This window comes from Gymnogyps californianus, chromosome 5, assembly GCF_018139145.2.
Source record: "Gymnogyps californianus isolate 813 chromosome 5, ASM1813914v2, whole genome shotgun sequence".
Lineage (NCBI taxonomy): Eukaryota > Metazoa > Chordata > Aves > Accipitriformes > Cathartidae > Gymnogyps > Gymnogyps californianus.
This window is the reverse complement of record NC_059475.1, coordinates 19,162,407-19,187,369: the sequence shown is the minus strand read 5'-3', so window position 1 is coordinate 19,187,369 and position 24,963 is coordinate 19,162,407. Positions and strand designations below refer to the sequence as shown.

The following is a 24,963-nucleotide window of genomic DNA, read 5'->3' as shown; positions in this document are numbered from 1 at the left end:
TTGACTTCTGCTGGAGCCACTAATTCATCTGGCAGCTTCAGTTGCTAAAGAAGACCATAATCAAGGACGTAGAAATGAATACAGCATTTCTTACAAACTTAGTCTCCACTGTTTCACCATGGTTTTTCCAGGGGAAAAAAATAATAGAGCTTATTAATCATTGCACCCTGGAGAATCTCCTCATTTCCTTGCAAACAATAACCAGCAGTTCTAGACCAACTTCTGAAAACACAAGAGACAATTACTGCCATTTTATAAATTACTGACCACATTAGCGCAAACTGAAGATAAGAAATCTAGTTTGAGAGAATGCTCAAATTATTTAAAACCATTCTTTGGAAACTTTCCTAATTGTATTTAATAACCAAATCAACAGATTCCTTCTACTTCTACAGTACACTTCTACATTATTCTTGCAGTTAACTCATTATATGACCATGTAATTCTGAGAAATTGTGAGAAATATTTCCACAAAATTATACAATACTACAGCAAGAAATAAATATTCAACTTTAAGTCTTCTATTAAGTAATATTCCTATGAAGAACGTGGTATATATTCCACATGGTTGTCTTCATAATACTAAGAATATGAACAGAAATCTCATTAAAATAAGTAGAAAATACTTATTAGATTATATATTTCATATATATTGTATATGTGTATTCTATATTATAATGTATTATATATAAAATAGACATGTTAAATGTATGTTTTATATTTTATATTTATAAATATATTACATGTTATAATATTAAAATAAGTAGAAGAGTCATTAACCTGCAAAAATATTTTAAAGCCTGTGTGGTTATGCAGTTAAGTGTAAATAAGTACAGAGATAATACCAAGGAGAATAAAACCTCCTCTTACTTATACCATAGCAATCATGAGATCCCATTATCCTATGTACTGACATTGTGCACAAAGGATAATTTTTTCCTGCAGCTTTCTTTAATAAGAACAGACAAGACTTATATTTCCTCCTTTTAATTACAGAAATTACAACCGCAACACCAGTGACAACTGTATGTGTGAAGAATGTATGTGCATGGTCAGAATGGTATGATTGCACACAGCCTGGAAACGAAGAGGACAGTGGAGATTATGAAACATTTGAAAAACTCAGAGATAAAGGATACAGCGTGTGTAAAAACCCAAATGGTGTTCAATGCAGAGCCAAAGAATACCCAGATACAGAAATAAACAACCTTAACCAAACGGTACAATGTAGTAAAAGCACAGGATTAATATGCAATAACAAAGACCAAAAATCTAAGCATTGCTATAATTATGAAATCAGAATATCATGCTGCAGCTATATACCATGTTCAGAAATACAAACTACAACACCAAGAACCACAGAAGACTTCACAACTACTGCTGTAAAATCAACACCATTTACAGTACAGACAAAGATAAAATCAACAGTGCAAAACCAGAAAACTGAAGCGCAAAAAACCAAAGTATCTACAACATCACCACCAGACAGAGAAAGCACGACTCATCTGACTGAAATTTTAGCTAGAGCAAAAACATCACAAGTGTCAACAAAGGGTTACCAGACCACGTCACCTCCAGCAGAAATCACCACTGTGGCAACCCAGATGCCAACATCACCCACTACCACCTCCACACGCCCCCAGTCAGCAATGACAACCACTGCTGGCACCACAGTTATCCCCAGGACCACTGCCCCACCAACACAAGGCACAACCATCATCACTACCACCAGCAGGACTGCCACTACCGCGACCTCTCCGCCTCCAACACAAGGCACAACCATCAACACACCCACTCCAACAGTGCCCACCTCAGCCACTAGCACTGCCAGCACCTCAAGGTACTCTGAAGGAAGCACCACAACGTCCACAGCCACGTCTCCTCTAGCAGAAACCTCCACTGTGGCAACCCAGGCTCCAACATCACCTGCTACTGCCTCCACACTCCCCCGGTCAGCAATGACAACCACCGCTGGCACCACAGTTGTCCCCAGTACCACTGCCCCACCAACACAAGGCACAACCATCATCACACCCACTCCCACAGTGCCCACCTCAGCCATTAGCACTGCCAGCACCTCCAGGACCTCTGAAGGAAGCACCACAACTTCCACATCCCAATCTACTCCAGCAGAAACCTCCACTGTGGCAACCCAGGCTCCAACGTCACCCACTACTGCCTCCACCCTCCCCTGGTCAGCAATGACAACCACCGCTGCCACCATGGTTGTCCCCAGTACCACTGCCCTGCCAACACAAGGCACAACCATCATCACACTCACACCAACAGTGCCCACCTCAGCCACTAGCACTGCCAGCACCTCCAGGACCTCTGCAGGGAGCACCACAATGTCCACAGCCATGTCTGCTCTAGTAGAAACCTCCACTGTGGCAACTCAGGCTCCAATGTCACCTGCTACTGCCTCCACCCTCCCGCAGTCAGAAATGACAACCACCGCTGGCACCACACTTGTCCCCAGGACCACTGCCCCGCCAACACAAGGCACAACCACCATCACTACCACCAGCAGGACTACCACCAGCAGAGCCAGCACCACCAAGACCTCTCCACCTCCAACACAAGGCACGATCATCATCACACCCACTCCAACAGTGCCCACCTCAGCCATTAGCACTGCCAGCACCTACAGGACCTCTGCAGAAAGCACCACAACATCCACAGCCCCATCTACTCCAGCAGAAACCTCCACTGTGGCAACGCAGATGCCAACATCACCCTCTACTGCCTCCACCCTGCCCTGGTCAGCAATGACAACCACTGCTGGCACCACGGTTGTCCCCAGGACCATTGCCCTGCCAACACAAGGCACGACCATCATCACTACCACCAGCAGCACGACCAACAGCAGGGCCACCACCACCAAGACCTCTCCGCCTCCAACACAAGGCACAAAAACCATCACACTCACTCCAACAGTGCCCACCTCAGCCACTAGCATTGCCAGCACCTCCAGGACTACTGCAGGAAGCACCACAACATCCACAGCCATATCTGCTCCAGCAGAAACCTCCACTGTGGCAATCCAGGCTCCAACATCACCCGCTACTGCCTCCACACTCCCCCAGTCAGAAGTGACAACCACTGCTGGCACCACGGTTGTCCCCAGTACTACTGCCCCGCCAACACAAGGCACAACCATCATCACTACCACCAGCAGGGCCAGCACCACCAAGACCTCTCCGCCTCCAACACAAGGCACAACCATCATCACACCCACTCCAACAGTGCCCACCTCAGCCACTAGCACTGCCAGCACCTCCAGGAACTCTGCAGGAAGCACCACAACATCCACAGCCATATCTGCTGCAGCAGAAACGTCCACTGTGGCAACCCAGGCTCCAACATCACCTGCTACTGCCTCCACACTCCCCCAGTCAGAAATGACAACCACTGCTGGCACCACGGTTGTCCCCAGTACTACTGCCCTGCCAACACAAGGCACAACCATCATCACTACCACCAGCCGGACTGCCACTACCATGACCTCTCCACCTTCAACACAAGGCACAACCATCATCACACCCACTCCAACAGTGCCCACCTCAGCCATTAGCACTGCCAGCACCTCCAGGACCTCTGCAGGAAGCACCACAACTTCCACATCCCAATCTACTCCAGCAGAAACCTCCACTGTGGCAACCCAGGCTCCAACATCACTCACTACTGCCTCCACCCTCCCCTGGTCAGCAATGACATCCACCGCTGCCACCATGGTTGTCCCCAGTACCACTGCCCCACCAACACAAGGCACAACCATCATCACACTCACAATAACAGTGCCCACCTCAGCCACTAGCACTGCCAGCACCTCCAGGACCTCTGCAGGAAGTACCACAACGTCCACAGCCACATCTGCTCCAGCAGAAACCTCCACTGTGGCAACCCAGGCTCCAACGTCACCTGCTACTGCCTCCACACTCCCCCAGTCAGAAGTGACAACCACTGCTGGCACCACAGTTGTCCCCAGGACCACTGCCCTGCCAACACAAGGCACAACCATCATCACTACCACCAGCAGGGCCAGCACCACCAAGACCTCTCCGCCTCCAACACAAGGCACAACCATCATCACACCCACTCCAACAGTGCCCACCTCAGCCACTAGCACTGCCAGCACCTCGAGGAACTCTGCAGGAAGTACCACAACATCCACAGCCATATCTGCTGCAGCAGAAACCTCCACTGTAGCAACCCAGGCTCCAACATCACCTGCTACTGCCTCCACACTCCCCCAGTCAGCAATGACAACCACTGCTGGCACCACAGTTGTCCCCAGTACTACTGCCCTGCCAACACAAGGCACAACCATCATCACTACCACCAGCAGGTCTGCCACTACCACGACCTCTCCACCTTCAACACAAGGCACAACCATCATCACACCCACTCCCACAGTGCCCACCTCAGCCATTAGCACTGCCAGCACCTCCAGGACCTCTGAAGGAAGCACCACAACTTCCACATCCCAATCTACTCCAGCAGAAACCTCCACTGTGGCAACCCAGGCTCCAACATCACCCACTACTGCCTCCACCCTCCCCTGGTCAGCAATGACAACAACCGCTGCCACCATGGTTGTCCGCAGTACCACTGCCATGCCAACACAAGGCACAACCATCATCACACTCACACCAACAGTGCCCACCTCAGCCACTAGCACTGCCAGCACATCCAGGACCTCTGCAGGAAGTACCACAACGTCCACAGCCACATCTGCTCCAGCAGAAACCTCCACTGTAGCAACCCAGATGCCAACATCACCTGCTACTGCCTCCACACTCCCCCAGTCAGAAATGACAACCACTGCTGGCACCACAGTTGTCCCCAGGACCACTGCCCTGCCAACACAAGGCACAACCATCATCACTGCCACCAGCAGGACTACCACCAGCAAGACCTCTCTCCCTCCAACACAAGGCACAACCATCATCACACCCACTCCAACAGTGCCCACCTCAGCCATTAGCACTGCCAGCACCTACAGGACCTCTGCAGAAAGCACCACAACGTCCACAGCCACGTCTCCTCCAGCAGAAACCTCCAATGCGGAAACGCAGATGCCAACATCACCCTCTGCTGCCTCCACCCTGCCCTGGTCAGCAATGACAACCACTGCTGGCACCACGGTTGTCCCCAGGACCACTGCCATGCCAACACAAGGCACAACCATCATCACACTCACACCAACAGTGCCCACCTCAGCCACTAGCACTGCCAGCACCTCCAGGACCTCTGCAGAAAGCACCACAACGTCCACAGCCACATCTGCTCCAGCAGAAACGTCCACTGTGGCAACCCAGGCTCCAACATCACCCGCTACTGCCTCCACACTCCCCCGGTCACCAATGACAACCACTGCTGGCACCACAGTTGTCCCCAGGACCATTACCCCGCCAACACAAGGCACAACCATCATCACTACCACCAGCAGGACCAGCACCACCAAGACCTCTCCCCCTCTGACAGAAGGCACAACCATCATCACACTCACTCCAACAGTGCCCACCTCAGCCACTAGCACTGCCAGCACCTCCAGGACCTCTGCAGGAAGCACCACAACATCCACAGCCATATCTGCTGCAGCAGAAACGTCCACTGTGGCAACCCAGGCTCCAACATCACCTGCTACTGCCTCCACACTCCCCCAGTCAGAAGTGACAGCCACTGCTGGCACCACGGTTCTCCCCAGTACTACTGCCCTGCCAACACAAGGCACAACCATCATTACTACCACCAGCCGGACTGCCACTACCAAGACCTCTCCCCCTCCAACACAAGGCACAACCATCATCACACCCACTCCAACAGTGCCCACCTCAGCCACTAGCACTGCCAGCACCTCCAGGACCTCTGCAGGAAGTACCACAACATCCACAGCCACGTCTCCTCCAGCAGAAACCTCCACTGTGGCAACGCAGGTGCCAACATCACCCTCTACTGCCTCCACCCTGCCCTGGTCAGCAATGACAACCACTGCTGGCACCACAGTTGTCCCCAGTACTACTGCCCTGCCAACACAAGGCACAACCATCATCACTACCACCAGCAGGACTACCACCAGCAAGACCTCTCCGCCTCCAACACAAGGCACAACCATCATCACACCCACTCCAACAGTGCCCACCTCAGCCACTAGCACTGCCAGCACCTCCAAGACCACTACAGGAAGCACAACGACGTCCACAGCCACATCTGCTGCACCTGAAACCTCCACTGTGGCAACCCAGGCTCCAATGTCACCTGCTACTGCCTCCACACTCCCCCAATCAGAAGTGACAACCACTGCTGGCACCACAGTTGTCCCCAGGACCACTGCCCCGCCAACACAAGGCACAACCATCATCACTACCACCAGCAGGGCCAGCACCACCAAGACCTCTCCCCCTCCAACACAAGGCACAACCATCATCACACCCACTCCAACAGTGCCCACCTCAGCCACTAGCACTGCCAGCACCTCAAGGTACTCTGCAGGAAGCACCACAACATCCACAGGCACATCCGCTGCACCTGAAACCTCCACTGTGGCAACCCACACTCCAATGTCACCTGCTACTGCCTCCACACGCCCCCAGCCAGAAATTACAACCACCGCTGCCACCATGGTTGTCCCCAGGACCACTGCCCTGCCAACACAAGGCACGACCATCATCACTACCACTAGCAGGGCTATCACCAGCAAGACCTTTCCCCCTCTGACAGAAGGCACAACAACCATCACACTCACACCAACAGTGCCCACCTCAGCCACTAGCACTGCCAGCACCTCCAGCACCATAAACAGCTGCCAGCAGCACTGTGCCTGGACGCAGTGGTTTGACTTGGATTCCCCTAGCCCTGGTAGCGAAAATGGAGACATAGAGACGTTTGCAAAAATCCGAGCCGCCGGGTATGCACTGTGTGACAAGCCACAAGACATCAAGTGCCGTGCTAAAGATTACCCTTATAGGAGTCTGGACAAACTGGGACAGAAGTTTGAGTGCAGTCTTGACACTGGCCTTGTGTGCAGAAATAAGGATCAGATCAGAAAGTACCCGATGTGCTTCGACTACGAGGTCAAGGTGCTGTGCTGTGACCGTGAACACTGCCAGACAACATCAGCAACCACAGGACCCACTGCAGGCTCCTCCACCAAAGCCTCTCCTGTAGAAACCTCCACTGTGGCAACCCAGGCTCCAACGTCACCTGCTACTGCCTCCACACGCCCCCAGTCAGAAATGACAACCACTGCTGGCACCACAGTTGTCCCCAGGACCACTGCCCCGCCAACACAAGGCACAACCATCATCACTACCACCAGCAGGGCCAGCACCACCAAGACCTCTCCCCCTCCAACACAAGGCACAACCATCATCACACCCACTCCAACAGTGCCCACCTCAGCCATTAGCACTGCCAGCACCTCCAGGACCTCTGCAGGAAGCACCACAACGTCCACAGCCACATCTCCTCCAGCAGAAACCTCCACTGTGGCAACCCAGGCTCCAACATCACCCACTACTGCCTCCACCCTCCCCTGGTCAGCAATGACAACAACCGCTGCCACCATGGTTGTCCGCAGTACCACTGCCATGCCAACACAAGGCACAACCATCATCACACTCACACCAACAGTGCCCGCCTCAGCCACTAGCACTGCCAGCACCTCCAGGACCTCTGCAGGAAGTACCACAACGTCCACAGCCACATCTGCTCCAGCAGAAACCTCCACTGTAGCAACCCAGATGCCAACATCACCTGCTACTGCCTCCACACTCCCCCAGTCAGAAATGACAACCACTGCTGGCACCACAGTTGTCCCCAGGACCACTGCCCTGCCAACACAAGGCACAACCATCATCACTACCACCAGCCGGACTGCCACTACCATGACCTCTCCACCTTCAACACAAGGCACAACCATCATCACACCCACTCCCACAGTGCCCACCTCAGCCATTAGCACTGCCAGCACCTCCAGGACCTCTGCAGGAAGTACCACAACGTCCACAGCCACATCTGCTCCAGCAGAAACCTCCACTGTAGCAACCCAGATGCCAACATCACCTGCTACTGCCTCCACACTCCCCCAGTCAGAAGTGACAACCACTGCTGGCACCACAGTTGTCCCCAGGACCACTGCCCCGCCAACACAAGGCACAACCATCATCACTACCACCAGCAGGGCCAGCACCACCAAGACCTCTCCCCCTCCAACACAAGGCACAACCATCATCACACCCACTCCAACAGTGCCCACCTCAGCCACTAGCACTGCCAGCACCTCAAGGTACTCTGCAGGAAGTACCACAACATCCACAGCCCTATCTGCTGCAGCAGTAACCTCCACTGTGGCATCCCAGGCTCCAACGTCACCTGCTACTGCCTCCACACGCCCCCAGTCAGAAGTGACAACCACTGCTGGCACCACAGTTGTCCCCAGTACTACTGCCCTGCCAACACAAGGCACAACCATCATCACTACCACCAGCAGGTCTGTCACTACCACGACCTCTCCACCTTCAACACAAGGCACAACCATCATCACACCCACTCCCACAGTGCCCACCTCAGCCATTAGCACTGCCAGCACCTCCAGGACCTCTGCAGGAAGCACCACAACTTCCACATCCCAATCTACTCCAGCAGAAACCTCCACTGTGGCAACCCAGGCTCCAACATCACCCACTACTGCCTCCACCCTCCCCTGGTCAGCAATGACAACCACCGCTGCCACCATGGTTGTCCCCAGTACCACTGCCCCACCAACACAAGGCACAACCATCATCACACTCACACCAACAGTGCCCACCTCAGCCACTAGCACTGCCAGCACCTCCAGGACCTCTGCAGGAAGTACCACAATGTCCACAGCCACATCTGCTCCAGCAGAAACCTCCACTGTGGCAACCCAGGCTCCAACGTCACCTGCTACTGCCTCCACACGCCCCCAGTCAGAAATGACAACCACTGCTGGCACCACAGTTGTCCCCAGGACCACTGCCCTGCCAACACAAGGCACAACCATCATCACTGCCACCAGCAGGACTACCACCAGCAAGACCTCTCCGCCTCCAACACAAGGCACAACCATCATCACACCCACTCCAACAGTGCCCACCTCAGCCATTAGCACTGCCAGCACCTACAGGACCTCTGAAGGAAGCACCACAACGTCCACAGCCACGTCTCCTCCAGCAGAAACCTCCAATGCGGAAACGCAGATGCCAACATCACCCTCTGCTGCCTCCACCCTGCCCTGGTCAGCAATGACAACCACTGCTGGCACCATGGTTGTCCCCAGGACCACTGCCATGCCAACACAAGGCACAACCATCATCACACTCACTCCAACAGTGCCCACCTCAGCCATTAGCACTGCCAGCACCTCCAGGACCTCTGCAGAAAGCACCACAACGTCCACAGCCACATCTCCTCCAGCAGAAACCTCCACTGTGGCAACCCAGGCTCCAACATCACCAGCTACTGCCTCCACACTCCCCCAGTCAGAAGTGACAACCACTGCTGGCACCACGGTTGTCCCCAGTACTACTGCCCCGCCAACACAAGGCACAACCATCATTACTACCACCAGCCGGACTGCCACTACCAAGACCTCTCCACGTCCAACACAAGGCACAACCATCATCACACCCACTCCAACAGTGCCCACCTCAGCCACTAGCACTGCCAGCACCTCCAGGACCTCTGCAGGAAGTACCACAACATCCACAGCCACGTCTCCTCCAGCAGAAACCTCCACTGTGGCAACGCAGGTGCCAACATCACCCTCTACTGCCTCCACCCTGCCCTGGTCAGCAATGACAACCACTGCTGGCACCACAGTTGTCCCCAGGACCACTGCCCCGCCAACACAAGGCACAACCATCATCACTACCACCAGCAGGGCCAGCACCACCAAGACCTCTCCCCCTCCAACACAAGGCACAACCATCATCACACCCACTCCAACAGTGCCCACCTCAGCCACTAGCACTGCCAGCACCTCCAAGACCACTACAGGAAGCACAACGACGTCCACAGCCACATCTGCTGCACCTGAAACCTCCACTGTGGCAACCCAGGCTCCAATGTCACCTGCTACTGCCTCCACACTCCCCCAATCAGAAGTGACAACCACTGCTGGCACCACAGTTGTCCCCAGGACCACTGCCCCGCCAACACAAGGCACAACCATCATCACTACCACCAGCAGGGCCAGCACCACCAAGACCTCTCCCCCTCCAACACAAGGCACAACCATCATCACACCCACTCCAACAGTGCCCACCTCAGCCACTAGCACTGCCAGCACCTCAAGGTACTCTGCAGGAAGCACCACAACATCCACAGGCACATCCGCTGCACCTGAAACCTCCACTGTGGCAACCCACACTCCAATGTCACCTGCTACTGCCTCCACACGCCCCCAGCCAGAAATTACAACCACCGCTGGCACCACAGTTGTCCCCAGGACCACTGCCCTGCCAACACAAGGCACGACCATCATTACTACTACTAGCAGGGCTATCACCAGCAAGACCTTTCCCCCTCTGACAGAAGGCACAACAACCATCACACTCACACCAACAGTGCCCACCTCAGCCACTAGCACTGCCAGCACCTCCAGCACCATAAACAGCTGCCAGCAGCACTGTGCCTGGACGCAGTGGTTTGACTTGGATTCCCCTAGCCCTGGTAGCGAAAATGGAGACATAGAGACGTTTGCAAAAATCCGAGCCGCCGGGTATGCACTGTGTGACAAGCCACAAGACATCAAGTGCCGTGCTAAAGATTACCCTTATAGGAGTCTGGACAAACTGGGACAGAAGTTTGAGTGCAGTCTTGACACTGGCCTTGTGTGCAGAAATAAGGATCAGATCAGAAAGTACCCGATGTGCTTCGACTACGAGGTCAAGGTGCTGTGCTGTGACCGTGAACACTGCCAGACAACATCAGCAACCACAGGACCCACTGCAGGCTCCTCCACCAAAGCCTCTCCTGTAGAAACCTCCACTGTGGCAACCCAGGCTCCAACGTCACCCGCTACTGCCTCCACACGCCCCCAGTCAGAAATGACAACCACTGCTGGCACCACAGTTGTCCCCAGGACCACTGCCCCGCCAACACAAGGCACAACCATCATCACTACCACCAGCAGGGCCAGCACCACCAAGACCTCTCCCCCTCCAACACAAGGCACAACCATCATCACACCCACTCCAACAGTGCCCACCTCAGCCATTAGCACTGCCAGCACCTCCAGGACCTCTGCAGGAAGCACCACAACGTCCACAGCCACATCTCCTCCAGCAGAAACCTCCACTGTGGCAACCCAGGCTCCAACATCACCCACTACTGCCTCCACCCTCCCCTGGTCAGCAATGACAACAACCGCTGCCACCATGGTTGTCCGCAGTACCACTGCCATGCCAACACAAGGCACAACCATCATCACACTCACACCAACAGTGCCCGCCTCAGCCACTAGCACTGCCAGCACCTCCAGGACCTCTGCAGGAAGTACCACAACGTCCACAGCCACATCTGCTCCAGCAGAAACCTCCACTGTAGCAACCCAGATGCCAACATCACCTGCTACTGCCTCCACACTCCCCCAGTCAGAAGTGACAACCACTGCTGGCACCACAGTTGTCCCCAGGACCACTGCCCTGCCAACACAAGGCACAACCATCATCACTACCACCAGCCGGACTGCCACTACCATGACCTCTCCACCTTCAACACAAGGCACAACCATCATCACACCCACTCCCACAGTGCCCACCTCAGCCATTAGCACTGCCAGCACCTCCAGGACCTCTGCAGGAAGTACCACAACGTCCACAGCCACATCTGCTCCAGCAGAAACCTCCACTGTAGCAACCCAGATGCCAACATCACCTGCTACTGCCTCCACACTCCCCCAGTCAGAAGTGACAACCACTGCTGGCACCACAGTTGTCCCCAGGACCACTGCCCCGCCAACACAAGGCACAACCATCATCACTACCACCAGCAGGGCCAGCACCACCAAGACCTCTCCCCCTCCAACACAAGGCACAACCATCATCACACCCACTCCAACAGTGCCCACCTCAGCCACTAGCACTGCCAGCACCTCAAGGTACTCTGCAGGAAGTACCACAACATCCACAGCCCTATCTGCTGCAGCAGTAACCTCCACTGTGGCATCCCAGGCTCCAACGTCACCTGCTACTGCCTCCACACTCCCCCAGTCAGAAGTGACAACCACTGCTGGCACCACAGTTGTCCCCAGTACTACTGCCCTGCCAACACAAGGCACAACCATCATCACTACCACCAGCAGGTCTGCCACTACCACGACCTCTCCACCTTCAACACAAGGCACAACCATCATCACACCCACTCCCACAGTGCCCACCTCAGCCATTAGCACTGCCAGCACCTCCAGGACCTCTGCAGGAAGCACCACAACTTCCACATCCCAATCTACTCCAGCAGAAACCTCCACTGTGGCAACCCAGGCTCCAACATCACCCACTACTGCCTCCACCCTGCCCTGGTCAGCAATGACAACAACCGCTGCCACCATGGTTGTCCGCAGTACCACTGCCCTGCCAACACAAGGCACAACCATCATCACACTCACACCAACAGTGCCCACCTCAGCCACTAGCACTGCCAGCACATCCAGGACCTCTGCAGGAAGTACCACAACGTCCACAGCCACATCTGCTCCAGCAGAAACCTCCACTGTGGCAACCCAGGCTCCAACATCACCTGCTACTGCCTCCACACTCCCCCAGTCAGAAATGACAACCACTGCTGGCACCACAGTTGTCCCCAGGACCACTGCCCTGCCAACACAAGGCACAACCATCATCACTGCCACCAGCAGGACTACCACCAGCAAGACCTCTCCGCCTCCAACACAAGGCACAACCATCATCACACCCACTCCAACAGTGCCCACCTCAGCCATTAGCACTGCCAGCACCTACAGGACCTCTGAAGGAAGCACCACAACGTCCACAGCCACGTCTCCTCCAGCAGAAACCTCCACTGCGGAAACGCAGATGCCAACATCACCCTCTGCTGCCTCCACCCTGCCCTGGTCAGCAATGACAACCACTGCTGGCACCATGGTTGTCCCCAGGACCACTGCCATGCCAACACAAGGCACAACCATCATCACACTCACTCCAACAGTGCCCACCTCAGCCATTAGCACTGCCAGCACCTCCAGGACCTCTGCAGAAAGCACCACAACGTCCACAGCCACATCTCCTCCAGCAGAAACCTCCACTGTGGCAACCCAGGCTCCAACATCACCCGCTACTGCCTCCACACTCCCCCAGTCAGAAGTGACAACCACTGCTGGCACCACAGTTGTCCCCAGGACCACTGCCCCGCCAACACAAGGCACAACCATCATCACTACCACCAGCAGGGCCAGCACCACCAAGACCTCTCCCCCTCCAACACAAGGCACAACCATCATCACACCCACTCCAACAGTGCCCACCTCAGCCACTAGCACTGCCAGCACCTCCAAGACCACTACAGGAAGCACAACGACGTCCACAGCCACATCTGCTGCACCTGAAACCTCCACTGTGGCAACCCAGGCTCCAATGTCACCTGCTACTGCCTCCACACTCCCCCAATCAGAAGTGACAACCACTGCTGGCACCACAGTTGTCCCCAGGACCACTGCCCCGCCAACACAAGGCACAACCATCATCACTACCACCAGCAGGGCCAGCACCACCAAGACCTCTCCCCCTCCAACACAAGGCACAACCATCATCACACCCACTCCAACAGTGCCCACCTCAGCCACTAGCACTGCCAGCACCTCAAGGTACTCTGCAGGAAGCACCACAACATCCACAGGCACATCCGCTGCACCTGAAACCTCCACTGTGGCAACCCACACTCCAATGTCACCTGCTACTGCCTCCACACGCCCCCAGCCAGAAATTACAACCACCGCTGGCACCACAGTTGTCCCCAGGACCACTGCCCTGCCAACACAAGGCACGACCATCATTACTACTACTAGCAGGGCTATCACCAGCAAGACCTTTCCCCCTCTGACAGAAGGCACAACAACCATCACACTCACACCAACAGTGCCCACCTCAGCCACTAGCACTGCCAGCACCTCCAGCACCATAAACAGCTGCCAGCAGCACTGTGCCTGGACGCAGTGGTTTGACTTGGATTCCCCTAGCCCTGGTAGCGAAAATGGAGACATAGAGACGTTTGCAAAAATCCGAGCCGCCGGGTATGCACTGTGTGACAAGCCACAAGACATCAAGTGCCGTGCTAAAGATTACCCTTATAGGAGTCTGGACAAACTGGGACAGAAGTTTGAGTGCAGTCTTGACACTGGCCTTGTGTGCAGAAATAAGGATCAGATCAGAAAGTACCCGATGTGCTTCGACTACGAGGTCAAGGTGCTGTGCTGTGACCGTGAACACTGCCAGACAACATCAGCAACCACAGGACCCACTGCAGGCTCCTCCACCAAAGCCTCTCCTGTAGAAACCTCCACTGTGGCAACCCAGGCTCCAACGTCACCCGCTACTGCCTCCACACGCCCCCAGCCAGAAATGACAACCACTGCTGGCACCACAGTTGTCCCCAGGACCACTGCCCCGCCAACACAAGGCACAACCATCATCACTACCACCAGCAGGGCCAGCACCACCAAGACCTCTCCCCCTCTGACAGAAGGCACAACCATCATCACACCCACTCCCACAGTGCCCACCTCAGCCATTAGCACTGCCAGCACCTCCAGGACCTCTGCAGAAAGCACCACAACGTCCACAGCCACATCTCCTCCAGCAGAAACGTCCACTGTGGCAACCCAAGCTCCAACGTCACCCACTACTGCCTTCACCCTCCCCCAGTCAGGAATTACGAGCACCATAGGTGTTACAGATATTCTTCCAACTTCTGTTTCTTCTACTGGACAAAGTACTGCCACTACTGTTTTTCCTACAAGTTTCTCTACCACAAGCAGCCCAGGTATGTCATTGTTTACCTCTGGAAAGGTTAAAAACAGCTATTTGAGCAGAACAACATTGGCATCATTGTCTTCTGTGACTTCTTCTATCATCCCTATTTCTTCCAACACATAAACCAATTTTTCATGTATCTGTCCCTCTGCTACCAGTATCTGTCTTAGACAAGTGAGTGGACCCCGTAGCTTGATTATTACTTATCCTAGCTTGAGGGAGACAGTGGTGACTTTGAAACTTTTGAAAGTATTAGAGCTAAATGTCATAATATTTGCCAAATCCCAGATGATATTCAGCATAGAGCTAAAAGATTTCCAGAATCTCCACTTAGCAGTAGGTCAAGTAGTTGAATGCAACAAAGATGTTGGCTTGATTTGCCGGAATGTTGAACAGTCCTCTCCAATATGTTAAAATTACGAGATCAAAATGCTGTGCTACAAACTAAAGTATGTCTTGTGCTCAACAGTAGCTACAACTGGTACATCACAATCAAGTCATGTTACAAGAAGAATTTCTGCAATCTTCAGATCTTCCCCCAGCACACCTGTCACAACAGAAGCAAGTACATATGTTACATTAAGCAGAACAACTCCATGTTTTTGTCATGTGTTTGCTAAATATTTTTCTCCTGGTAAGTGCCTTATTTTATGGTTATAAAAATTTTCCTAAGCAATATAAACCCTTAATACTCTATTCAATTAAAGATAACCACTCAAAATCGTCTAAACATAGAAGTTTTTATACATGACTACATTTTATATTTTCACTGTATTTTCTTGTTTTTTTCCCTAAGTATTTTCATTGGTCTTTTAATTTCTCCTTCAATTTTCCTCTACAGGGGAAGTGGTATACAACAGAACAGATCGGGCTGGCTGTAATTTTTATGCACTTTGCAGCAAGGAATGCGAAATTGACCGATTCCAGGGGCCATGTCCTTCGACAACTTTCACTTCAGTCACCTCAGAAACTACAACACAAGCCGCCTCATCCACAGAACGTGTATTTCCTTCTGTCTCACCAACCACAGCAACATCCCTCACAACTTCAGTAGAAAGAAACTGTACTGATGTCAATCCTCCACGAAAGGTGGTTCCCCTTGTTATTTTCTAATATATCACCATTGCAAAACCAGCCCAATTTCTGTCCTCTAATAGGCAATTCAAATCAACTTGTAGGTATTTCAATAACAAAGTTAGTCATGTTACAAATGACCTGATAGTGCACAATTCTTCAACCTGGCATTACCAGGCTTTTAAGTAGTCTGGAGATGGAAAAGCTCGCTAATACCATGGCAGAGACTTTTTTTTTTAAAAAAGACATTTAAATGTCATAGAAATAAGTAGACCAGCTATGAAAGCATTAAAATCTCATTCTTTCTACACAGAAGAAAATTCTGTGATTGTTGTCAGCTTGCCTGCTCTGAAGGCCTGAAATCATATGCTAAGAAAACTCTGATCTGAACTCCCTACCAATTCTGAGAGCCTATCTCAAGTTGAAACAGAACAACTATGGTGAGAGAGCACTTAAGAATAAATCGTTTACATATTTTCAGCCTGGAGAGAACTGGATAAGTGAATGCCAGAAGTGTGTCTGTGACCCCCTCACTGCTACCATACAATGCCAGCCGCTCCTGTGCCAAACAGTTCAGACACCAATTTGTGACCCAGGATTTGCTCCCGTGTCTGTATCACCCCCAAAAGACTCATGTTGTCCTCAATTTCAATGCCGTAAGTATTAAAAATACATATATAAATACCAGGCTACACACTCCGGTAAATTACATTTGCACTTCTGTTAATATCTAAGCAAGTTCTTCATGTATCACAACAAAAGCAAAACCTTCCTTAAATTGTTCTGGCTCAGTGAACGTGCATCATTTTTTGGCTAAATATGCATTAGAAGTTTATTTAAAAACAAAATGTTATTTTCAATGAAGTTTGCTGAGAGAATTGGAATGGGTCCGAGAGCATGATAATACTTTGAACCTTCAAGTGGTCTATGTAGCTCAACTATCCCTGTATCTGTAATCATAACAGTTATTAATGCATTTTATTTAATGTTATTAATGTAACATTGGAGCACATTAACATTAGCCTAACTGTAGCTAAACTAAGATGCATAAACATAAGAATAAGCCAGCAGAAAGCTTAACAGTTAACTACAAAAGCAAGTAACACAAAGCAATAATACAAAGTGAATTGTATTCATTAACTGAATTGTCAATGTATGAAAAATAATAATTATACTTACACTGTTGTTGATACTCATGAAAATTTAAAAATCCAACAGCTATATATGTTTATTTATATACATATATTTTTATTCACATATATTTATACAAAAGAATAAAAAGAAAGTGGTAGCCACAAATTAAGCCCAAAACAAGAAGGTCAAAACAAAGGAACAGCCAAGTTTGAAGTAGTTCTGTGAAAGACATGAATGGGCTCTACCAGGTTGTCAAATTATTTATATTATCACAGTAAGAATACCTTTTTTCCACTCAGAGACAATCTTCCATCCAAGCCACGTTCTGAGAGGTCATAAAGAATCAATAACAACGGCATCTTTGAATGTTATTGGACTTCTAGGGTTCAAAGAGGAAACAACTAATTTAATTTGAAGTGAACCTGATATCAAAATGGCAAAAAAGGGATTTTTCATGCATAGCTTGAGATTGAAGCCATTTCTCCTCAACTCTTCTAGCTGATTTCAGAAAAGAAACTTTACTTAAACATCCAGCTACACTAAATATGAGGTCTAAGCATGTAGGGGGGATTGAATTCAAGTTTTCCATAATCTCTGTGTTAGTAACAAAACTTGATAACATCTTGACTTCTGAGGAAGTCTCACAATTTGAGTTTACTCCAGAATTTTGTTTTGTTTTGGTTTTTTTTTTTCAGAACCAACATCTGACATCTGTGTGATTAACGGTACAACGTACATGGTGAGAATGTTATACTTACAACGGTATATTGGTAGAAGTGAAATGTACAACCTTTCTACCAAAATAAGCCTTTGAGAAAGTTCTTTTTCCCAGTACATGTTTTTTTATCTCTAGCCCTTAACTGGAAGTTATTTTTTTTCTAATGTCAAAACCAAAATTGTCACAGAAGAGTTCCTCAACATGTAGCATAAAACAAGAGTGTATCATTTTTAGTGATGTGCTTTCTTTTTAAGCTCTCTCCCACTTCTGGAATTAATGAATTTTCCAAACGAGCTGATGAATAGCCCAAACTCAACCACTCTTTGAAATAAGCCCAGAAACCCTTCAAAAATAAAGCTAGGATTTTTGCTTTAATTAATACCTAAATCTTTTGCTAAAATTGGTACTTAGGACATTTAGTCAAAATTTAAACCTTAGCACTGGAGCCTTTTGGGGATACCTTTCAGAAAGACTAAAATCCATGTGTAAATTTGTATCTCTGCTTATGTATCTGCATATGTATCCAATTATTTTAATCTCCATTTTTAAAATATAATTGTTTTATAACCACTGGACATAACAGGGAAAAAAAATTCTTAAATTCAGCATTGAAAAGCTGGTAAAATAATGAGGCAGTACAAACCAGTCTTACCTGCATTTTATTAATTTACTTTTCTCTTTTATATTGCTTCATTTAGTTTCCTCCTAATGCGTGCTTTCTTGCAAGGCATAAAGCCAAACAACTTTATGTTTGAAGACAGCTGAACAACACTTGCATTTCAGCAACCTTAATGGTTCTCAGCAATGCTTTGAACTCCGCCTATAAATTATATAGAAACTGTTGCCATTTGAATTTTTTCTTCTGTCTTCCAGGTTGGAATGTCAATAGTAAACAATTCATGTCAGAACTGTACCTGCAGTTCTGAGAAAGATCCAGTGACTCACAAAAACATTGTGCATTGTGAAAGAGTTCGATGTGAAACATCTTGCCCACTGGTGAGTACAGATTCTCTAGGCTGCCCAGTCAGCCCCGAATTACAGGAAGACTAGAATTCTCCATCACCAACTCAACATATTTCTCTTTCATCTCCTTGTGAGTAGGGTTATCAACATATGACTCAGGATGGAGAGTGCTGCGGGAAGTGTATTGACGTAGCTTGCAAAATCAAACTAAGTAACAACACTGTTCTCGTGCTCAGTGTAAGTATTCCTTCCATTTTCAGATCTCTCTATTAGCCAATACAGGTTAGAACAGCTAAGAGTCAACCCATGTCTCTTACTAGTAAAAACCTAATTAATACTGAAATTACTCGGAAAACAACACACCAGTTTTCTGAATTGATGTATTGGGTTTGTGTGGCAAGGTTTTCGTAGCGGGACGAGCTACAGGGGTGACTTCTGTGAGAAGCTGCTAGGAACTTCCCCTATGTCCGACAGAGCCAATGCCAGCTGGCTTGAAGTCGGACCCGCCGCTGGCCAAGGCCAAGCCCATCAGCAATGGTGGTAGCACCTCTGGGATAGCATATTTAAGAAGGGGGGGAAAAAACTGCGCATTTTGCAGCTGGAGAGAGGAGTGAGAATATGTGAGAGAAACAATGCTGCAGACACCAAGGTCAGGGAAGAAAGAAGGGGAGGAGGTGCTCCAGGCGCCCCAGCAGAGATTCCCCTGCAGCCCGTGGTGAAGACCATGGTGAGGTAGGCTGTCCCCCTGCAGCCCACGGAGGTCCACGGTGGAGCAGATATCCACCTGCAGCCTGTGGAGGACCCCACAGCAGAGCAGGTGGATGCCCAAAGGAGGTTGTGACCCCATGGGAAGCCCGCACTGGAGCAGGCTCCTGGCAGGACCTGTGGACCCATGGAGAGAGGAGCCCACGCTGAAGCAGGTGTGCTGGCAGGACTTGTGACCCCGTGGGGAACCCACGCTGGAGCAGTCTGTTCCTGAAGGACTGCACCCCGTGGATGGGACCCACGCTGAAGGACTTTGTGAAGAACTGTAGCCCATGGGAAGGACTCACGTTGGAGAAGTTTGTGGAGAACTGTCTCCCGTGGGAGGGACCCCATGCTGGAGCAGGGGAAGAGTGTGAGGAGTCCTCCCCCTGAGGAGGAAGGAGCGGCAGAAACAACGTGTGATGAACTGACCACAACCCCCATTCCCTGTCCCCCTGCGCCGCTCAAGGGGAGGAGGTAGAGAAAATTGCGAGTAAAGTTAAGCCCGGGAAGAAGCAGGAGGGGAGGTGTTTTTAAGATTTGGTTTTATTTCTCATTATCCTACTCTGATTTGACTAGTAATAAATTAAACTAATTTCCCCAAGTTGAGTCTGTTTTGCCTGTGACAGTAATTGGTGAGTGATCTCTACCTGTCCTTATCTCGACCCATGAGCCTTTCATTTTCCCTCCCCTGTCCAGCTGAGGAGGGGGAGTGATAGAGTGGCTTTAGTGGGCACCTGGCATCCAGCCAGGGTCAACCCACCACAATTGAACACTTACTTGAAATAACAAATTCTTGATATGTGTGGTTAACTAGGCAATGGTTTCTAATTTGTGGTCTGAGCGTTCCGATCCAGGATTTAAACTTTCAAGCTAGCCACAGTTTGCAAAATTTCACTTTTGCCACTTGAAAGAAGTTCAGAAGCATCTGAGAATCTTTGAGGTGCAAAAACTTAATTAGCTCAGACATTTTTGAAGTAATCATACTACACTTGATCACAATGAAAAAAAATAATTGTTTGCTTTTCTTATAAAATCTTAGGTTGATGAGATCCTGCCACTCGATCATTGCAGCCATTACAAATGTGAAAAAATTGAAGATCAATTTGTTGCAGTCCAAACTAAAAAAATATGCCCCGAGTACAACCCAGGAGAGTGTGATCTTGTAAGTTTTAATCAATTCATCATCGATTGAATGCAGTTTAAAAGAACAAGGGGGGGCAAGGAAGAATACAACAAATCACTTTCACTAAAGTTGCAGAAATGTCTTAAGAACGAAATTAATCTTGCTGTAACATTAGTAATAAGAAAAGCTTGGTATTTTTACATGAGGCTACAAGGATTCAAGATTTCTGTGGTGTGGAAAGCAAGTCATCCATCGTTTCATTCAGTGTTCATCACAGAGGAGCCTTCTGCCCAGTATCAGTAATGCTAACTCATATTCTTACTCATGATTGTCATCTGTGCATTAATACAAATCCTCCTTCTTTACTTTTGCAAAGGACGAAGCAGAGACTACTCCCGATGGCTGCTGCAAAATATGTAAACGTAAGTAATGCTGTGTTCATGTTTCCTGCTTGAAAAGCGCTGTATTCAACTTCTGTCTTTGAGTGGATGGAAGGACTCTTCACTCCTCCAGTTTTCACTTATTCTATTTATCAAGACCCTGTGTTTCACTATTTATTCAAAACGAAAAAGCAAATTTGTTTTCCTGATACTGAATACAACTCAAACCACCAATGCTCAAGCCTCTGCATTATCTTCCAAAGACACTGTACAGCTGACATCAAAGAACAACCTGAAAACTCCAGATACATTACACAGTATCCCCGCCCCACTATCACATACTGCAGTTTCTCAATAATCAGACATAATGCACTTTGAAATTGTTTTAGCATTCATTTAGTTCTGAGCTAGAGAATTGAAGTTTATGTTTTTTCCCCCCTCTTTCTCTTTCTCTGAAGCTGCAAACTGCAAACCTTACAGCAAAAAAACTGTGATCCGCCATGGTGACTGTGAATCTTCTCAACCTGTTGAGCTGGCATATTGTGAAGGAACTTGTCCTGGCTCCTCAGTGTAAGTTCCAGAAACTTAATTTAGCATCTCTATGGCTTCATTTATACTTCATTTATACTGGTCTCTCAAGTTAATCAATCACCAAGGGTACTGAGGGAGCTGGCAGAAGTGCTCACCAAGCCACTTTCAATCATTTATCAGCAGTCCTGGCTAACCGGCGAGGTCCCAGTTGACTGGAGGTTAGCAAATCTGACGCCCATCTACAAGAAGGGCCAGAAGGAGGATCCAGGGAACTACAGGCCTGTCAGTCTGACCTCGGTGCCGGGGAAAGTTATGGAGCTGATCATCTTGAGTGCCATCACACGGCACGTACAGGACAACCAGGTGATCAGGCCCAGTCAGCATAGGTTATGAAAGGCAGGTCCTGCTTGACTAACCTGATCTCCTTCTATGACAAGGTGACCCGCTTAGTGGATGAGGGAAAGGCTGTGGATGTTGTTTACCTGGACTTTAGTAAAGCCTTTGACACTGTTTCCCACAGCATTCTCCTGGAGACGCTGGCTGCTTGTGGCTTGGACAGGTGTACTCTTCACTGGGTAAAAAACTGGCTGGATGGCTGGGCCCAAAGAGTTGTGGTGAATAGAGTTAAATCCAGTTGGCGGCCTGTCATAAGTGGTGTTCCCCAGGGCTCAGTATTGGGGCCAGTTCTGTTTAATATCTTTATCAATGATCTGGATGAGGGGATTGAGTGCACCCTCAGTAAGTTTGCAGACGACACCAAGTTGGGTGGGAGTGTTGATCTGCTGGAGCGTAGGAAGGCTCTACAGAGGGATCTGGACAGGCTGGATCGATGGGCCGAGGCCAATTGTATGAGATTCAACAAGGCTAAGTGCCAGGTCCTGCACTTGGGTCACAACAACCGCGTGCAACGCTATAGGGTTGGGGAAGAGTGGCTGGAAAGCTGCCCAGCGGAAAAGGACCTGGGGGTGTTGGTCGACAGCCGCCTGAATATGAGCCGGCAGCGTGCCCAGGTGGCCAAGAAGGCCAATAGCATCCTGGCTTGTATCAGAAATGGTGCGGCCAGCAAGGATGAGGGAACGGATCATCCCCCTGTACTCGGCGCTGGTGAGGCCACACCTCAAATACTGTGTGCAGTTTTGGGTCCCTCACTACAAGAAAGACATTGAGGTGCTGGAGTGTCTCCAAAGAAAAGCAACAAAGCTGGTGAAGGGTCCAGAGAACAAGTCTTATGAGGAGCAGCTGAGGGAACTGGGGTTGTTTAGTCTGGAGGAAAGGAGGCTGAGGGGAGACCTTATTGCTGTCTACAACTACTTGAAAGGAGGTTGTAGCGAGGTGGGTGTCAGTCTCTTCTCCCAAGTAGCAAGTGATAGGACGAGAGGAAACGGCCTCAAGTTGCACCAGGGAAGGTTTAGATTGCATATGAGGAAAAATTTTTTCACTGAAAGGGTTATCAAGCACTGAAACAGGCTGCCCAGGGAAGCGGTGGAGTCACTGTCCCTGGAGGTATTTAGAAGACGTGTAGATGTGGCACTTAGGAACATGGTTTAGCGGTGGATTTGGCAGTGTTAGGTTTATGGTTGGACTCCATCTTAAGGGTCTTTTCCAACCTACAAGATTTTATGATCACAGAATAGCAACAAAGTTAATGTGTTTATATGATTCCATTTAGTGGAATTAGACTGAATGGAAGCAAGAACAGTTTCACTATTGAAAAGACAGGTAATTAAAATCACATTCATAAGTGTGTGTGGGAGGGAAGAAGAGAGGATGTAAAAAAACCCACACCCCAAACCCCCAGCAAACCCCAAAACAAAAGTCACTGGGGGGTTTCTGTGTCAGTTTTTAATGAGAAGATATATTTTCTTTTCCTGATGGAACACAGGTATTCTCTTGAAGCAAACCAGATGCAATACGAGTGTAGTTGCTGCCAGGAGTCCAGCAGCCAAACAAGAGAGGTGACCCTGACTTGCCAAAATGGAACAAGCATAAATTATAACTATGTCTATGTGGAACAATGCCAGTGTATGAATGCATGCACTTCAAAAACCTCTGCACCATATGGCTCCCAACTGAAAAAATTGGCAGCATACAGTTCCCAATGGAAAATCAGCAAAAGAAAGATGCGCATTGGAAACAGAGAGCAGAGACCCTAGGGAAGCTGGAATCACGTTTGCCCCAGAATAACTTGTGCTCCTTCTTTAACAGATCTTATGTCAGTTTCTCTTATCACCTTTTCTCATTTCTTACTTGTAAAAAAAAAAAAAAAAGTCAATAATTAAATCGTGGTGGTTTTTTAAGTGATACAATATTCAAGGGCAAAAATAGATGACTGTAAAATACCTTTAGTAAATTATAGAAATATGCAAATATGTTTCCATTTGATCACAAAATGGACATTTTTGAAAAAAAGGTTTAAGGGGTCTCCAAAAAAAAACCCCCAAAAACATTGTAGCTACATTGCACTTAACTCTTGTGCCTAGAGAAAGCTTTATTGCATATCATTTTTATGGATGTAATGGTCCTAACAGACATCATAGTGACAGGGAGAAGACTGTTTTCTTGTTCGTTTTGTCTCTTATTTGATCAATAAAACTTTCAGCATTTTTCAATTTCGGTGACTGGTGACTGTTCGATACCCATCTTCATTAATTAAATGACGGAGAGTCCAATGGCATCAGGGAGTTTTCTAACTCAGATGTGTATATTCTCTAGCAGGCTTTGGAAACAAAGACACTCTCAAAACCCTTTTCCTGCGTGAGGTTAAATTCCCTCACCCAGATCTAAATAGCTCTGCGCACTGGCTAAAAGGTACAGATAAAAAAATGCCTCTCATTTGCTCACTGTATTCTAGCTGCCAAGATGGTGGGATAACAGTCAGGCTGTAGTTTGTTTTCCCTGTAATCAGTGGAGAGGTCCAGAAGACAAGTATAAAAAAAAAAGAAGGGAAAACTTAATTCATCACTTCTGGATCAAACGGTATCTGGCTGTAGAAATCAGCACTTGCTTCTTCAGTTGAAGAAACAAATATATGAATGAAAGCTCTAATTAGTTGAAGAATACTTAAGGTGAAGTCAATGAAAATTCTCCTGCCCATAATTTTGACAATATTCGCAAATAAGTTCAGGATATGTTTTTAAACTGTGCATTTGTTTCCTGTGTTATCTAAAAGATTTTGAATGGATTCACACTAGTGAGAAAATTGGCTGCCTTTTCCCACAGTAGTTCATCATGTTTACCTGAACTGTTTGGAGCATTTACTTTATCAGTAGTTGTTACAAT

The 24,963-nt window shown here is 49.1% G+C and overlaps 1 protein-coding gene across 1 annotated transcript in view; it reads left to right on the top strand.

Annotated features, from left to right (window-relative positions):
- LOC127016503 (mucin-5AC-like) overlaps nucleotides 1-23,837 on the top strand; it is a 50,479-nt gene extending 26,642 nt beyond the window's left edge. Inside the window, exons 30-41 of the mRNA XM_050897028.1 lie at nucleotides 997-6,484; nucleotides 6,806-10,321; nucleotides 10,643-13,849; nucleotides 14,222-15,024; nucleotides 15,190-15,350; nucleotides 16,570-16,744; nucleotides 17,918-17,961; nucleotides 18,814-18,936; nucleotides 20,690-20,812; nucleotides 21,150-21,195; nucleotides 21,612-21,723; nucleotides 23,567-23,837. Of these exons, the coding sequence (XP_050752985.1) occupies nucleotides 997-6,484; nucleotides 6,806-10,321; nucleotides 10,643-13,849; nucleotides 14,222-15,024; nucleotides 15,190-15,350; nucleotides 16,570-16,744; nucleotides 17,918-17,961; nucleotides 18,814-18,936; nucleotides 20,690-20,812; nucleotides 21,150-21,195; nucleotides 21,612-21,723; nucleotides 23,567-23,837 (14,069 nt within the window). The remainder of the gene's footprint in view (nucleotides 1-996; nucleotides 6,485-6,805; nucleotides 10,322-10,642; nucleotides 13,850-14,221; nucleotides 15,025-15,189; nucleotides 15,351-16,569; nucleotides 16,745-17,917; nucleotides 17,962-18,813; nucleotides 18,937-20,689; nucleotides 20,813-21,149; nucleotides 21,196-21,611; nucleotides 21,724-23,566) is intronic.
- Nucleotides 23,838-24,963: the final 1,126 nt, after the last annotated feature.